Source organism: Emys orbicularis, chromosome 1 (assembly GCF_028017835.1).
Source record: "Emys orbicularis isolate rEmyOrb1 chromosome 1, rEmyOrb1.hap1, whole genome shotgun sequence".
In the NCBI taxonomy this organism is placed as follows: Eukaryota; Metazoa; Chordata; order Testudines; family Emydidae; genus Emys; species Emys orbicularis.
In genome coordinates, this window is record NC_088683.1 from 93,594,997 (window position 1) to 93,612,380 (window position 17,384).

General features: G+C 43.9%; 1 protein-coding gene across 1 annotated transcript in view; it reads right to left on the reverse strand.

Moving 5' to 3' along the window:
- Positions 1-12,799, reverse strand: part of GUCY2C (guanylate cyclase 2C) — a 61,783-nt gene extending 48,984 nt beyond the window's left edge. Inside the window, exons 1-6 of the mRNA XM_065413956.1 lie at positions 12,589-12,799; positions 10,739-10,851; positions 10,075-10,142; positions 6,635-6,850; positions 3,226-3,347; positions 1,677-1,773 (exon numbers count right to left, since the gene is read on the reverse strand). Of these exons, the coding sequence (XP_065270028.1) occupies positions 1,677-1,773; positions 3,226-3,347; positions 6,635-6,850; positions 10,075-10,142; positions 10,739-10,851; positions 12,589-12,799 (827 nt within the window). The remainder of the gene's footprint in view (positions 1-1,676; positions 1,774-3,225; positions 3,348-6,634; positions 6,851-10,074; positions 10,143-10,738; positions 10,852-12,588) is intronic.
- Between the last annotated feature and the right edge of the window lie 4,585 nt (positions 12,800-17,384).

Here is a 17,384-nt window from a genome sequence, read left to right on the forward strand (position 1 = left end):
GACGTCTAGATTCTAGGGCCTGCTCTGCCTAATTCAGAGCAGAGACTTGAACTGTGGTCATCTACATCCCAGCTGAGTGCATTAGCTACCACGCTATTCTAAGATGGATCTCTTCTGTTGGAGCTGTTCCACTTCATGTAAGTTAAATATTCATTGGCTCAGAAAGAAAGACTGACTCTATAGCCCCATGGTTAGGGCACTCACCAGGGATGAGGTAGACCTGTGTTCAGGTCTCTGCTCTGAATTAGGCAGAGCAGGCCCTAGAACCTAGATGTCTTATAGCTCCTGCATCCTAAGAGAGTGCCATAACCAGCAGGCTATTCCAGGGTCTCTTGCTCTTTTATTTTGAGTCGAAATTTCAACTTGGAGCGGAGAAAAATTTTAATCAAAACTGCCCTTTTGACAGGATTTGACAAATCAACATTTTTGGATGAAAAACTTTGTCAAAAATTCCTGACCAGCTCTACAGCTAATGGGGATATGAGAAATGTCTACAATTACATTAAGGGCATAAACACCAAGGGCCAGACCTTCACAGGTATTTAGGTGCCTAGTGGGATTTTCAAAAGCAGGTTAGGTCCCTAACTTCCATTGATTTGAATGAGTTAGGTGCCTAACTCACTCGGTGGGCAGCGATTGATCCAGCAGGGGTCAATTTTTATCGCGTCTAGGTTAGACGCGATAAATCGATCGCCGAGCGCTCTCCCGTCGACACCAGTACTCCACCGGAGCAAGAGGTGCAGGCGGAGTCAACGGCAGAGCGTCAGCAGTCGACTCACCACAGTGAAGACACCAGGATGAGTAGATCTAAGTACATTGAATTCAGCTACGTTATTCACGTAGCTGAAGTTGCGTAACTTAGATCGACCCCCGCCCCCCAGTGTAGACCAGGCCTTAGATGTTTTTGAAAATCCCACCAGGTGCCTCTCTGCCTTTTTAGGTGCCTCTATACCTTTGAAAATTCTAGCCTTCTGGCCAGATTTTCAAAGGAGCCTAAGGTAGTTAGATGCCCAAATCCGAACTGAGTACCTAACTACCTTAGGCTCCTTTGAAGATCCCATCTTAAAGAAGGAGAGAAATCATGTAAGGTGATCTGAAGAGGCTGTAATTGGGAATACTAAGATGAAATCGAGCAAGTGAATATTTAGGCTGAATATCAGGGAATACATCCTAGTAGGGAGATCCATTTGGCTATGGAATAGTCTCTCAGTGGAAGTGGTGGAAGCCACACTACTTATGTCATTTAAAATTGGACAAGACAAAGCCCTGGAGAATATCTTTTAGGGTGCATTCCTGCATTTGCTGGTGGGGTAGTAGGGAGGAAGATAGAAAGGACACTAGGTTCTAACTTTGATTTCTGTTATTCTATAATTTCATCCTGCAGTGAGGTCATGACTCTATGATTATGACATCACAGTCCAAAATTTAGATGCCTTTGAAAAAATCTAACATAGATTGGATAAGTGATGTGGAGGATGCGTCCTGGTTCAAACACCAAAAAGCTTTGATAATTGGCTAAAAGGGGGCCAAGAAGACTATGAAAAGGAGGTGACTGGGAAATGTTTCATGGTAAAATGTCTCCTCAGCATGAGAGTTCCTCTTGCTCTATTTCCATTAGCTCCATCCTGCAGGAAATGGGAGTGGGAGCAGAAGGAAAACCAGTGGTGATACTTTACTTGTGAAGATCCACCAGGATGATGACTATGTCCTCATCTACTTTCTCTTCCCCTAGGATTGTCTTGACCTCAGCTGGGGAGCCACACATGATGATCACTACAGACCAGGCAAAGACAGATGGAGAGAAGGTGAGAAGCATACAAATAAGGAGAGGAGGACAAATAGAGTTTTACATACTGTCCTTAGAACATAAACTCTAGGGTAGTAGGGCTAAAGCAGGTCAGGGCTGAGAGGCATTGCCAGAAATAGGAGAACAGATAGTTGTGGGTCAGGACTGAACTACACAGTCAGTGGGAGGAGAAACCTTGCTCAGCACCTGCCCACATTATGCCTGACTCCAGCCATTATCAGCACCTTCCTTTCATGAGCATTAAAATCGCACATAGATGGAGTGCAGCATAAACTACTATCAGTAACATGGTATTCGTAGATTCATATATTCTAGGACTGGAAGGGACCTTCTGACCTTAAAGTCTATGAGTCTATGAGTCTATGAGTCCAGTCCCCTGCCTGCATAGCAGGACCAAATACTGTCTAGACCATCCCTGATAGACATTTATCTAACCTACTCTTAAATATCTCCAGAGATGGAGATTCCACAACCTACCTAGGCAATTTATTCCAGTGTTTAACCACCCTGACAGTTAGGAACTTTTTCCTAATGTCCAACCTAGACCTCCCTTGCTGCAGTTTAAGCCCATTGCTTCTTGTTCTATCCTTAGAGGCTAAGGTGAACAAGTTTTCTCCCTCCTCCTTATGACACCCTTTTAGATACCTGAAAACTGCTATCATGTCCCCTCTCAGTCTTCTCTTTTCCAAACTAAACAAACCCAATTCTTTCAGCCTTCCTTCATAGGTCATGTTCTCAAGACCTTTAATCATTCTTGTTGCTCTTCTCTGGACCCTCTCCAATTTCTCCACATCTTTCTTGAAATGCGGTGCCCAGAACTGGAAGGTTCTAAGGCAAAGGGCATTAGAAGAATAAACCATTAATCTGTCACTGGCTTCCTTATTCTCATGCTTCCCCTCCCCAATGATGTCAGGGGTTAGCATTATCATAAGCACTTGTTAATAGAGCTGAGGCATCACCACCATGGCCAAGGTTTCCAGTAGGGATTGGTCATTCCCCCATGTTTGAAATGAGCCCCCTTGTTGCACAAAAGGGGTGTGTGAGAGAGAGAAACAGACACAGAGAGAGAAGCTGGGCATTCTTGTGACACAGGAATCCAAACTATGACAGGGGGCTGCTGGGTTATGAATGCTCCACTGGACAGGGCTTGTAGGAAGACAGTGTCATGTCTTCAGAAGATAATCTACCCCAAGAGGCCTCTACAAGCAGAATATGCCCATATGCTTTATCAGGACAGTGGGGGAATTGAGTTCTGTGCCATCTTCCCACATTCACAAAAACAGAAGATGAAAAAGAGTATCTGTGCTCTTTCTGCCATAAATTGAAAGATTTCCCCCAGAACATAACCCAGGCAGTAGTGCATAGATAGAGATCAACAGCATGCATGCAAGGGAGAGGGAACTCTCATCTCCGCTTACCATTGCTTTTCCGGCTCTGATCCTTCACAATTTTCTTTAATTGTTCTGGTGTCCTTAAAACCTCTTTGAACTTCACCTCTGAAGAGAAATATGAGACTCCAGCCTCCAGTGCATTGAGGTACCTGATGCAGGGTAGGAAGTGCGGGTTATAGATCAGCAGAAAATATTGCTAATGCCTTACATTTATATAGCACCTTCCCTCATTAATAATCCTAAAATGTCTGATAGACTGTTTACAGCACATAAGGATCACTTCACCTACTACAGAAATGTAGCCACTTCTGGGCTGGAATGCAGCAGCCATTCTGCATCAATAAAGTTAAACAACAGAATCTGGAAGGGAAAGCAGTACAGAGAATGTGAGCATAAAAAGGAAAACTTTGAACCTGACCAGCAACCACTTAAATCTGGTATTATAAAGGGTTGGTTCAGAAAATGCATTAGTGTAGTAAGATAATTTTCAAAACAGAAAACTTTGAGGAATTACAAAATCTAGTGAGTGAGGTTGACTGGGAGATTGCAAATTAAAGTGCAAAGGAGCAAATGTGGTTTTCCATGGGACTGCTTAAAGACCTGAGGTTTTAAAAAAAAGTGATTAAAAAAGATAGGAGTCAAAAAAATAAGAGTACAAAGTTAAGTAAGACTCGCTGGAAAGAGATAAGGAGAGGGAAAAAGGAGAATGAGTAAATTCTAGGTAAAAGCACTAAAGGGACATTGTCCATTTGAAAATCCTATTTCTATCTGAAAATTTTGTATCTCCTATAGTTACGAAAGAGACTTTGTGTCACTATGTCTGAAAAATTAGTGGAGGGAAAACAAATAATTTTTCCTCCCCTGGTTTGCTTAGTTTGTGATCTAACAGCACTTGGGGCACCATCCTTTGAGGTGCTGAACACCTTTTTCTCCCATTGTCTTCAGTAAGAAAAGAGGGTGCTCTGCACCTCACCAGGATCATGCCCTTAGTGAGTAAGGCTCCAATCTTGCACACATTCAGGTGTCTTAACAACTTTGCACACATGAATAGTCCTGTTGAAGATACTCATGCCTCTAAATATCTGTGGGGTGGAAATAATCAGGCCATATTATTTAATAGGTGCTTTATCAGAAACTGGATTTTTTAAAAGAAAATAGTCAATTTAAAACACTTCAAGTTAACCACAACACTTTACACAAAATAAGTCCTGCCTGAATATAACAATAAAAGAAAAAAGTTTGAACAATTAGGAAGTAAGGAAGACCATGAAAAGTAGTATTGATAAAGGAAATACAAGAAAATACTTGGAAAATATGAAAATACACAAATCAGCAGCTCGGAATGGTAGGAAACCTAAGGTATTAAAGGAATCTAGCTAAAGAATGTACGGTACCATGGACATTTATTTTTGGAAAGTTATGGAGAACTGGGGATATAGCAGAAGATTAGAGAAAAAAAACACTAATTTTCAAAACATGAAAGAAAAATGATCCTGGCAATTACCATCCTGTAAGTTAAGTTTCTATCCTTAATAAAAGGACAAATACTAAGAGAAAATGGTCATTAAACACCTATGAGATAATGGAACTGGGATTGTATTTTAGTTCCCAATTCAATAGAGCACTTAAATACATGCTTAAGTCACACTGAAGTCAATAGGATTTAAGCTGATGCATAAGAGTGGAGTGCACTAAATGTAATATTTGGATGTTAAAGCAATTGTCTCAATCTTACTTGAAAAATTAATTCAAACTGGGATAGGAACACACTCAAACTGACAATTGGCTGATTGATGGACATAAACAAAGGGTAATGATAAATAGCAATATATTGTGCGGATAAAGTGTCTGTTGGACTATCACAGAGATTGATATTAAGTCTGCACTAACATCTTCATTAATGGAAGATAGAGTAAAATATACTAATGAAATTCCAATATGATATGAAATTAGGAGGAATTGTACGTACCAGTGAGGACAATGAAAAAACCACCAAGGGACTTAGAAAGATTAAAGTCTGGGCAAAAAGTAACTAAATAAGATTGATTCAACTTGGGAAAAGGCAATGTACTGTAACTAAAGGAAAAAAATCAGTATCATTGATTGAAATTCAATGGTAATGAAGAAGACTCTAAAAAACTGAACAAGGCCTAAGGGTGATAGCAGACAGCAGATTAGATATGATTTTACAATGCTATGACAGAAAGATCAGCCCCTGCAGTTGCATATACTGAAGTATCATGTCACAGAGCAGAAAAGTAATAATATCCCTCTATGGCCATGGTCTGGTGAGACCATACCTAGGCTATTGCTTTCATTTTAGGTCATTTCATTCAGAGAAGAACATTGATCAGAGTTTGAAAGGCATTCAGTGTAACAAAAATAACCAGTGACTGGAGGGACTAAGGTGAGAAAGAATTAAAAGAGCTAACTCAGGCCCTGAACTTGCAGACTTTTATGCACATCAGTAGTACTAAATGGGACCTCTCATGTGTTAAGCCAGATGCATAACCATTTACGTCAGGGATTTAAACAGTCTACAGATGTTTGAATGGTGTAAAACCAAGGGCTTGATTTTTTCCTCCCTTCCACAACCATTAGATACACCCTTTTCCCCTAGCAAGATACAAGTAACAACCGGACTGATCTGTATCCTGTGTGAGGACAATCAGGCACCAAGGAGGAAGTAGAGGAATTACTTAGGATGATACAGAAGGTCATTACTAGGAGTGATGAGATGAAATTGAAAGAGGGGAAATTTAATTTAGATGCCAACAAAAACTCAGGCAGTGAAATCGATTAGACTGTGAAATATTCTCCCAATGGACATGATGAAAGTCTGTAGCTTAGGAACATTTGCAAGCAGACTGGACATAACACTGGTAAATGTAGTGTAGAGCAGTGGTTCTCAAACCAGGGCTGCCGCTTGTTCAGGGAAAGCCCCTGGCGGGGCGGGCCGGTTTGTTTACCTGCCGCATCCGCAAGTTCAGCTGATCGCAGCTCCCAGTGGCCGCGGTTCGCCGCTCCAGGCCAATGGGGGTTGCGGGAAGTGGCGGCCAGGATGTCCCTTGGCCCGCACCACTTCCTGCAGCTCCCATTGGCCTGGAGCGGCGAACCGTGGCCACTGGGAGCTGCGATCGGCCAAACCTGCGGACGTGGCAGGTAAACAAACTGGCACAGCCCACCAGGGGCTTTCCCTGCACAAGCAGCGGCCCTAGTTTGAGAACCACTGGTGTAGAGAATATTGCTGTTCTGGAAAGGAGAGGGACTAGATGGTCTAGTTGGTCTTTTCCAACTCTCAGTTCTATGAGAGCAATAGAGAGAGTTAGAGAGAGAGAAAGAGGGAGAAATCTAAGGACAGCCTAAAGAAATCATGCCAGAGGTGAGTCCGAGTTTTCTAGGACAGTAGCTGGGAGAGACTTGGGAATGCTTTTACCAGAAGCACTCTTCTGTGATGGCATTTGTCTTATAGAGGTAGGTGGATTCCCAGGAGCTGGTTTTGAATGGCAATCCGGACTCTTTCCAGAAGTCAACGAAGAAGTAGCTCAGTTTCCTGGCTGGAGTTAGGATTCGAGTTAGGTTGTCTTTGTAGTCACATGACAGCCCAAAGCTCCCTGCAGAGATCAGAGGGAGGCCCAATATTGTGTCAACGCTAAGGGGGAAGAGGAGAGGGGGAAAAAAACAATATGACTGATACATGAATTGATGTCACATCAAGGTAGCTACCATGTGATTCACATGCCCAGTACTTTCTCACTTTGTGTCCTGACTTAGTTTTACAACAAACTAAATTTGAAATAATACTCCAACCCATCCCACCAAAGAACAGGTGAAATCTTTAATTAAAATGTCAGTACAGCGTAATGGTGCTCAACTGACAATTTAACTAGCCTTGGTATAGGTACACTGCATGCCTCCACTACACACTACCCTTCCAAATGATTATGACGTAATTATAATGTATTTTATGCAAGATAAGTCATGTGAGGTGTCATTGGAAAAGTTATGATTTGCTGAATATGATTATCCTATTTGTATGCCTGTATCATGTTTGTATCTGAAGTTATAAATATTGACTATGTATCTGTATTTGAAATGTAGTAACGCATGGATAGATGGGTAACGCACACTAGACAAGATGCTTTCAGTCTAGATAGTGGGTGGGGAAGGGCCTATTCAGGGCAATGGGTCATTAGGAAAAAACAATAGGCCTTAGGAGAAGCTTATCTTCCACCTGGGGAGCCTTCCTGAAAATGCTACAGACAGCCTCCAAGTGATGGCTGCTATGACTCTACAAGGACATGTAATGAGACCACATGTCTCTAGACTCCATCTTGGGATGTCAGTATTTTTCCACAGACCGGTCTGGAAACCGAGCTTTGGGAACAATGGGTTCCCGCCATATGCAAAAGCTAAATAAGGCAGGGAGTGACATCATCTGGTGTTCTTCTCTCCCCACCCAAGAAGACTCCTGGAAACACCTGAGGAACAAAGACTGGACTGGAGGAAGTGCTGGACCCAGGCTAAAGGGATTTCTAGCCTGTGAATGAAACATCTGGGGATTCTGAGCTGTAAAGCAAGTGCAGCTTGCCCCTTAAGAATCTGCAGCCTGCTTGTATCATCTCTTAGGGCTGGTCTACACTAACCCCCCAATTCGAACTAAGATACGCAACTTCAGCTACGTGAATAACGTAGCTGAAGTCGACGTACCTTAGTTTGAACTTACCGCGGTCCAGACGCGGCAGGCAGGCTCCCCCGTCGACTCCGCGTACTCCTCTCGCCGAGCAGGAGTACCGGAGTTGACGGCGAGCACTTCTGGGTTCGATTTATCGCGTCCAGACAAGACGCGATAAATCGAACCCAGAAGTTCGATTGCTTGCCGCCGAACCAGCGGGTAAGTATAGACGTACCCTTAGATTTGATATGAATAGCAGACTCTCACCCTATCTAGCATATCAAATTTAGTTCGCATTTTTTGTTTATTTGATAGATAATCTGCTTTGATCTGTTTGCTATCACTTATAATCACTTAAAAAATTATCACATTTCATCTTATGTAGGGGTAAAATTATTGTACAGTGCCAGCCTATGCACTAAGGCAATCTAAAATAGCTTAGTGAAGTCTGCAGTTCTTTTAGGACAATCTTTTACACTTCATAGGAAATATTGTACTGAACAATATGGCAATTAGAATTATCTGGCACTGGTATGACAGAACTACTGTCTAACTTTATCTCCAGGCAATAAGTTCATTATTATTATGAAGCGATGTAGCTTATGTTTGACGCAGTAGAAAAGGGGGAGCCAGTGGAGGCATGTACAGTGCTCGGGAGGACAACTGATGGAATGAGCCAGGAAGATGATTTAATTGTTAAAATGGAAATTTACCAGGCTGGTTTAGAGTACTGCCAGGTAAAGTACCTGCTTTTGGTTCCTAAATCTGTTCATTTTACCCTGGGTCAACTTGGTTGCCTAATGGTTAGTGCTCTTCGTTGCCATGCAGAAGCTTCGACTCCTGATAAACCTTCTGAATTAACTGGGGGGTGGGGGTGGGGGAGAAAACTTGGGAATTATTGTAAACAACTCAGTGAAGCTCTTTGATCAAGGTACAGTAGGAGGTACAGTAGGAGTCCAAAAAAGCAATGCTAGGATGCTTAAGGAATGGGATGGAGTGTAATACAGAAAATATTATATACTGCTATATACAAAGCAGGTAATATTACTGTATAATATAAATCAATCATACAAGGAATAATATGTTCAGTTCTGGTCATCCCACCTCAGAAAGGATATAGAAGAATCAGAATGGGGTCAGAGGTGGGCAGTCAGAATGAGTAGGGACATGGAAAAACTCTTGTATGAGGGAGACTGAAAAGTTTGGGATGCTTTACCTTAGAGAGGAGGCAAATACAAGGGAGCATGATTAAAAACATACAAAACAGTGAGTGGAAAAGAGAAGGTGGATTTCTATTCACGCTGACTCAGTAAAAGAGCAAAGAAACAGTCAATGCAATTGAAAGAAGGTAAATTCAAAACTGATTAAAGAAAATATTCTTTTCACACAATGCACAAACAGCCTATAGAATGCCTTGCAACACGATATCATTTTGGCCTAGAGCTTAGCAGGATTCAAAAAAGGGTCAGACCATAATTTTATGGATAACAATATCTGCACTTATATATACACACAACATTTTACTCTTATATTGTTCATGTATATAACAGTAAATATATTTTTAAAAACAAGAATTTGGAAGGCATATAATCACTCATATTTCAGGGAATGAGCAATCCTCTAAATATTAGCAATCCTCTAAATATTAGGAGGAAACCGTCTCTTAGTGCACATTATCCCAGCACTGTCTTCTGCAAGGTTTCTTGCACCTTCCTCTGAAGCATCGACTACAGTCCACTGCCAGTGACAAAAGCAACAGAGGGTCCTGTGGCACCTTTAAGACTAACAGAAGTATTGGGAGCATAAGCTTTCGTGGGTAAGAACCTCACTTCTTCACTTGTCTAGATGGACCACTTGTCTGAGCCAATATGGAGATTCCTATGTTCAAGATAATTTCTGTCTCCTGCTGGGAGTGTTGAAGAGGTAGCCTGCTGAGACCTTGAGTGATCGGACTTTTTGTCAATCATTATCACTCCTCTCCTGAGTCCTACCTGGTAAAGCAGTTGCATTAATAAGCTCTATGGGGGCATTTTCTCCTTGCCAGAGGTAGTGGCCAGGTATAAGTGCTCTGTAGGACCCTGATTGTGAAGCACAGTATGCCCCACACACAAGTTCAGTGTCTCTGCTAGTCTGAATAGGAAACAATTTTGTTGAGTATTTTACTTCCTTGGAACACAGTAATGTTTTTTTCTGATACTTACGAGAACATCTGGTACGTGGCATAAGTACAAGTGGGTCCCAGGACAACGCAGCCAAGTGTGCCACTATTCTGCAAGAGATAAAAGAGCATTTGCAACAGAGAGTGCAAAGTGAGGGAAGGGGCTACCGATATGGGAAATGCAGAATGTGGAGCAAGGCACAGGCAAGGGGGATTGGGAGGAGACTGTGAAATGTGAGAAGACACAGCACCAAGATAAACTGCCGCTGAGCAAGTGCGGAGTGTTGAGAGAAGGGGCTGTGGAATGAGGGAACAGATAAGAGGATGAATCTGGAGCAAGAGAAGAAGGGAGATGACAGAATGATGCACGGCAGTGTGTGGTCTGCACAGATGTGTATGACAAAGCTGTGTGGGAGCTCAGGTCTGGAACAGCAGGGAAATTACATGTCAGAATTAAAACGCATGTCAGAGCTGTGTTGGAGTTGCAGGTGAGGAGCGAAGTGGCTCAGGAGAGGCTAGCTATACAGATGTATGGGGCAGACAGTAGGAATTAGGGGGTGCTATAAACTGGAAATGAGGTGAACTGAGTGTCTGTGTAGGAAGCTTGTACTTTGCCACCAGCACACACTATACCTGCCTCTAGCCAACACTCAACACACTTTCACAAACAGAAAAGAAGGATTCCTGTAGAAATGCCTAGTACTCACATACAGTTGCTTGATAACCTCCACACCCTCACAGGTGGAAGTGCGACAACCCTGTGAGACATACAGTGATGTGTTGAAGCTATGGTAGGTGGCGTTGATTGTCACATTTTTTCCTATAGAAGGAGAAATGGGAAATAGCATTACAAGATACATCTACTCACTGATGCACTGAGAGTCCCTCTCTGTTCTTTCATGACACAGAGCAGTACAGTCTCATACTAACAGGGCCAGATTAAGAACATTCTGGGTCCTGGAGACAGAATATCCTGAGCCCTGCTATACTCTCTGCCCCTGGGGGGGCCTCCCTTTGGTGTTTTTAATTGTTTGGAAGGGTGGGAGGGTCTCAGTTTCAAAAACCTCTGTGCAGCCCGCACTTACCCTGCAGCAGTGGTTCCTGTCCCATGGGGCTGGGGCTGGCTCCCTACTCTGGGCATTGTGACCTATCACTTGGGGTCGCAACACTGCTCAGGTTTGTCCCAGCTGCCCCTTGATCATGATGTAGCAGTGGCTGGGCCAAATTTGAGTGTCACTGCAAGTGAGTGCAGATTACAACATTACTTACTGCAATTCTATGGTTTGGGGAGGGTGTAGTCTTCTGAGGGGCCTGGGCTATGGCCTTGTTAGCTCATCCATTAATATGGGCCTGCATACTAAGATGCCTCCGTTCCCAAAGTTCACTGGGAAGCAATTCCCCCTACCCTCCATTCCACTGAATAAGATTGCAGAATTAGCTCCACTATAGAGGGCTGACATCCTTCTCTGAAGCGTCAGATATTGGGCATGATCAGAAACAGAATATCAGATATTTTTTTCCTGTAGCAGTGTGGAGAGAAGAGGGGATGGGGGGAATTTGAGATGTGCAGGGCTGCAGCGGCCAGAGAAAGAGGCGACCTTCCCCAGCTCCAGGGCTGTGGCTACCGGGGAGAGGCAGCCCTCCTTCCCAGCCCCAGCTCAGGGGCTGCTGTGGTGGGGGAGAGAGGGAGGCTTCCCCCTCCTTCACAGCCCCAGCTCGGGGGCTGCCATGGCGGGGGAGAGGGGGCACATCCATCGCATTAGAAAAGTAAAACTACTGATATGAAAATATGAATTGTGTGCTTTTATTTGTAGAACAAAAATGTTAATTATTTTTTTTATATAGCGCTTTTATCCAAAGCACTTTACAATAGTTAGCTAATGGTACAAACAACATTTGGCCGAGACCCTCAGCAATTTTCAAGTGGTCTGCGGAAAAAAAAGTTTGAGAGCAACTGATTTAGTGATATTGAAAAGAGGGGTTAGATATGAAAATGAGTAAGAATAGCATCTGTAGTGATGCTACCTAAATTAAAATTATAAGGGCTGCTGATCCCCACACTTCAGGGAATAATCTGAGCAGCAGCTGGGGTCAGAATGAAATTTCTTTATCATAATGTTACAAAATTATGTGCATCATTGGGGGGGAGGGCTGACGCATCTGTCATTATCTAACATAGACTTTACCAGAATAGATAGATCACTGATCTGTTCTGCTAGAGGAGGAGCCAGGATACTGGACTCAATGGACCCTTGATCTGGTCTGTTCTGGTTCAGCAGTTCCTATGTTCTCAATCCCAACTGAACATCTTCAGAAATTAACTCAGGGAAGGGTTTGCATCAATTTGCACACAAACATCCCTGGTTCAATCCTTGCACTGTGGCTCCACTGCTTGGAAAGAAGGGGACAGTTATTGTCTGATCTACATGGTGACTGGACAGCCCAAGAACAGCTCTGAGGCGCAGTTTGTAGAAGCACTGACTGAGGGGGGCCGGGGCTCACAGTCTGACCCAAAAACTCTAAAGAGGGAAAAGAACACACAGCTTCACACCCTTACCTGCCGTCTGCAGCTGCTCTTCTACAATACGTAGTCCCAGCTGCACAGCTGGTTTTATTTTATCGAAGGTCCATGGAAGGTCTGAGTGATTCAGCTGCATCACATTGATTACATAATTGTCCTTGACACACTTGCCCTCACCAACCTGCCACAGCAGCTGGAGACAGAGGAGCAATGGCCAGAGGTCCGGACCCAGCACTCGTTGCCTCATTACTCCTCTCAGTTTAGACCCATAGCCCAATGCTTACACATACACGCGCACTACATTGTTGTTGTTCCTGGATAGGCTGAAACAAAGATTCATGTTGTATATCCACCGATCAGCTATACCGTATCTCTTTCACCCCTTCACTCTCTCCCCTTTTCTGCCTCCACCTCCACCCCACGCCCATCTACCCTAACTGGCACGTCTGCTTGTGAAGAATTAAAAACAACAGAACTCAGGAAAGGAGAGAGGCCAAAGGTTGCTTTGTGTGTTTGCTCATGAAAAGGTTGAGGCTATAAAAGAGAGATATTACTGGCACCTTGTCTGATAAGGACACTTTAACTTTGCATCACAGTGAACTGATGGGTAGAGAAGAGAAAGAAGGAGGGGCCAGCTGGGTTGTAAAAGGAGGCCATTTAAAATGGATATAAAGTAAAAGATCCATTAAAGCCCCAGAGGAACACAGATGGTTGCTTTGTGTTTGTTTTGCCCTGCCATGTCAACCCTTTTGGCTGTGCCCCTAAGTTTGGGGGTTATTAGATCACTCTGTATAATTTTCATATCTTAAAGATACCATTTTCATTCCTTTAGTTTTTCCCATCAAAATGATTTTTAGTGCTGGCAAAAAATGTCTGACTGAAAACCTCCAGGATCAGCACAGGATCAATCTTTTAGGAATCCCCCAATATCACCCTGGGCAATGTGCCCCAGCTCTGCTATAGAGAAAACACCTCTAGGGAATGCAGTTTTCATAGGCTATTGAGGCCTTGACCTGTCTCCTGAGACTACCAATGAGGGGGCCAATTGTGTTAATTGTTTTTGTGATGTGGCTGCTAAGAGTCATACAGGGACCTAATTCCTGCAGGTCACAGCAAAAAGCCAAACCTCAAATCATTCAGAGGTAACAAGGCAGTATTCTTGAGTGGATCCTCTCAAGAACACATCCCGAGAATGTTCTCAAATCAGGGGGTAAGAAAAGGTAAAAAAATCTACTGTCCCTGGCTATTCTGACAAGGGAGAAAAGGAAATAGAAAGGTAGAGGGAGCCAACAGCTCTTAAGGCAGATAAATATTGAATCCATATTTTACTGAATGTGATGGATCTTGCATTTTGGGACTAATGGACATCCACAGCAGCTACTACCTGTCCACCAGAACCTGGACTGAAGCCCCACTGAAGACTCAATAAACTTTTATAACTTTCCAGAGATTATTTAAAAACAAAACAAGGAAATTAAACACCATCTGTGCAAATACAGTGTTTGTGGCACAGACCAAGTGAACTGAAACCAGAATTTTCTTGGTTTATCTCATTATAAAAGCCTGTATTTAAAAGAGCACTATATATTTTATACCTGTTTACAAAGTCCGTGTAATATTTATATGAGCCTACCCCTAATGCCAAATAAATGCTTCACTGTTCTTTATATTTGGAGGGACGGGGAGATAACTCAATGTCAGCAGCCAGGTTTATGAGCAAACCACATTACTCTATCCAGCACTTATAAGTGAGCCTAGAATTGCAAACCAGCACATTCAGCCCTGTGCTTATAAACAGTAATGTAGGAACTCTAAAATAACAAGCTGGTATAGAAGTATGAGCACAGGAGTGGATGGATGGACCATCAGATTGGGAATGGAAGACGAAGCCTTTCATGTCTAGTTCATTGGCTCATCTCTGGATGTTCTGGGGTAATTACTCATTGAGGGCCTGAGCTTTCTCCCACTTAAGTCAATGGGAGACTTGTCAATGGGAGCAGGCTTTGGGCCTAAATGGTCTTCTTAGTCTGCCTACTGGAAGCAGTCAGCAAATACTAGTAAAGTTACTGGAATTAAGTATGTTACATTTGCATGTCATGATAACTATGGGAATTGTGTAATGTACTGGGATATATCTACTATTTATTGGATTTAACTGCAGCTTAAAACTGTCCTCTAAAAACCCAATGCAAAAATAACTAAAGTATCAAAACAGCAGCACATTTCTCCCCTCTTTGCCACATAACTGAATCCCCAGGCAGCACTCATATTATAAAGCAATAGCTCCCACCCCTCACGGCCTCACCAAGCAAAAACAGAAATCCTGGTTTTTTATATCTGTTGCTGTCCTCTTCTCACGGAATATGTCATCTGCTCATGTCAAGTGTCTATCAGTTTGATTGCATTGTCCCCAAGTGGCTAGAGGCCTTGAAAGCAGGTACAAGCCCTAGTACTACTAATGGCTGATGGAGATCTTCCTTTAGATCACTTAGTAGATACCTATGTTATGAGTACTATTCCCTGATGCTTTAGACCATATTCCGCCTTCAGATATACCTGAACAACTCACATTCAAATCAATGGAAGCTACACTTTGTTTAGGGGGGAAACTCGGTCCCTTGCCAACAAGTATAATATCTAGGTATGTGTTATGTGGCCACAGACTTGTAAAGGCAAAATTATCTGGTGGCCATATTGGATCCTCTTAAGGACAACTAGGCGTCCATCTTTGTGAGCCTTCTTGCTCCTTCCCCGCCCTAGTTTGGCGCCCTTTTTCTGGTTTCGGCGGGAACAATTGAGCTGTCAATCATATAATCTGCCCAGTAACTGGAAGTATATATAAGGCGGTGTTCTGATCAGATCGGGGCTGCCCGTCTGAGTGGCAGAGTGCAGAGCAAACAATCAAGGGTAGGCCATTCACCCCACATGGGTTCTTCTGATTAGGGGACTTCTCACTTGCATGCACTCACTACATCATCTAGGAAATTCGCATACTACACCCACGACGACGCAGGTAAAGGGTAGAGGGTGGGTAGGACTCGTCAGTTTTCCTGAAGAAGCTCGATCATCCCTACTTCGGGTCTCCACTTCCATCCAGGGGATCCGGTGACCTGCTGTGCCGTGCCAGACTAAGAGGCAGAAGGCTGCTAGAGATGGTAATGTAATCTTGTGAGTCTACTTGTACTGTTCCCTATTGTTACAGCCTGTCTTGTTGGTTATTTTGCCCTGTTTATCTTGCCTTTGGGGTCCTTGCCATATTCTCCCCTTAAATAAAACCCTGTTGTACCTTGTTTTGTGAAGTCTTTTATACAAACCCCCGGTAATAGATACGGGTAGGCGGCAAACTTAGGACCGAAATATCTGGGCCACTTTTACTTTAGTTTCCTGTTTCGGTCAACAGTTTTGGCGACCGCGACAGGACCCCAATTTGGTTTGTATAAATCCCTTTTATTTTATTTATTGTTTAGACACGGCTGTAAGGGTGACAACCCATTGGTTGTGGGGTGAGGCTCCTGTCTCCGCAGCATACTCGGAGCAGAGGCCAGCGGGTAGGCAGGGGTGCCGGCGGCACAGGCCGTTGATTCCCGCAGCGGGCAGCCTGAGCGCTGATCACGAGGAGCGTGGTTGTGTCCCGCTTGGTTTCGGCCATCTTGATTTAGTGAGTAGCTGGATCACTATCCGGCAGGGCCCAGGCAACGCGCCAGGGTCGGGGAAAGGCGGCAGGCCTACGGAGGGCGGGACTACCCCGTTGTGACTCCGAAATTATTTGACTCCCTCATACCAGGAGGGAGGGGGGGGGCAGCTTCAGACACTGTCCCAGGGGCTCACATACCCCGACACACTCAAGGAGGGGTTTGAAATACGGAGCTGCTGAACCAAGCAGAGGTGGCAGCAGTAAGCCGAAATAGGCTTTTAGGTCCTGGTAGCCGGAAAAACTCGGGTTAACCATGAGTATGCGGACCTTAGGAGCAGCTGGCTGGGAAGCCGAACAGAATAAAAACTCTTTATGTGCAGGTGTGCATTATTTTGGGAAAGGTAAAAACCCGTGGTCCGAAGGGTTGTTTAAAGGACGGGAAGCATTTAATGTGCTGTCCCGTAGATGGGAGGCCATGGCTAACGATAAGCCTAAGCCTTCTCGTAAGGTAAAGAAGAGGGCTCTGATATATGGGCTGTATATGGCCGGCCTGGAGCTCCATAAGAACGGAGAAGTGCAGGCCGCTGAAATCAGCAGCCTCAGATCCCAGTTACAAACACGGAATCAGGAAATAGAAAAGCTGGGGTACAAATTAGAAGGAATAGAGGCACAAAACACTACCTATGTGTCACAACTAGGACGCTTAGAACTCCAAGTCCAGGACTTAACAACCTCTCTAGCAAAAAGGGAGAAGGAAGCTCTCTCCCTTCATACCCAGCAAACAGAGTCCCAGGCAGCTATTAGGGAGCTCCTCAAAGAGCTGGGCTCCCGAGAAAGTAAACCTGCTGATCACCTAGAATGTCAGCATGAATTAAGAAAACTGAAGAGAAAACTTGAAAAAACTCGGGGTCTTTTAAGAGCTGTTAGTAAAACCCCGATATGTAGAGGGGAATCCTCCCACAGTAGCCACGATAGCAGTTCCCCGATGTCGGAGGAGGAGTACATCAGAGCTCCACTTAAGGCGGGAAAACCTGCAGCACTGCCAACTGCTCCACCGCAGGAACCATGCGAGGAGGGGAAAGGCCTTCCTATAGCCTCTGTAACCACCTCGGTGATCAGTTTCGGCCCTGAGACTGACCGCCCAATAGAAACTAAACAAGAGGTAAAACCATATACCCCTGATCAGGCCCGTGCCATG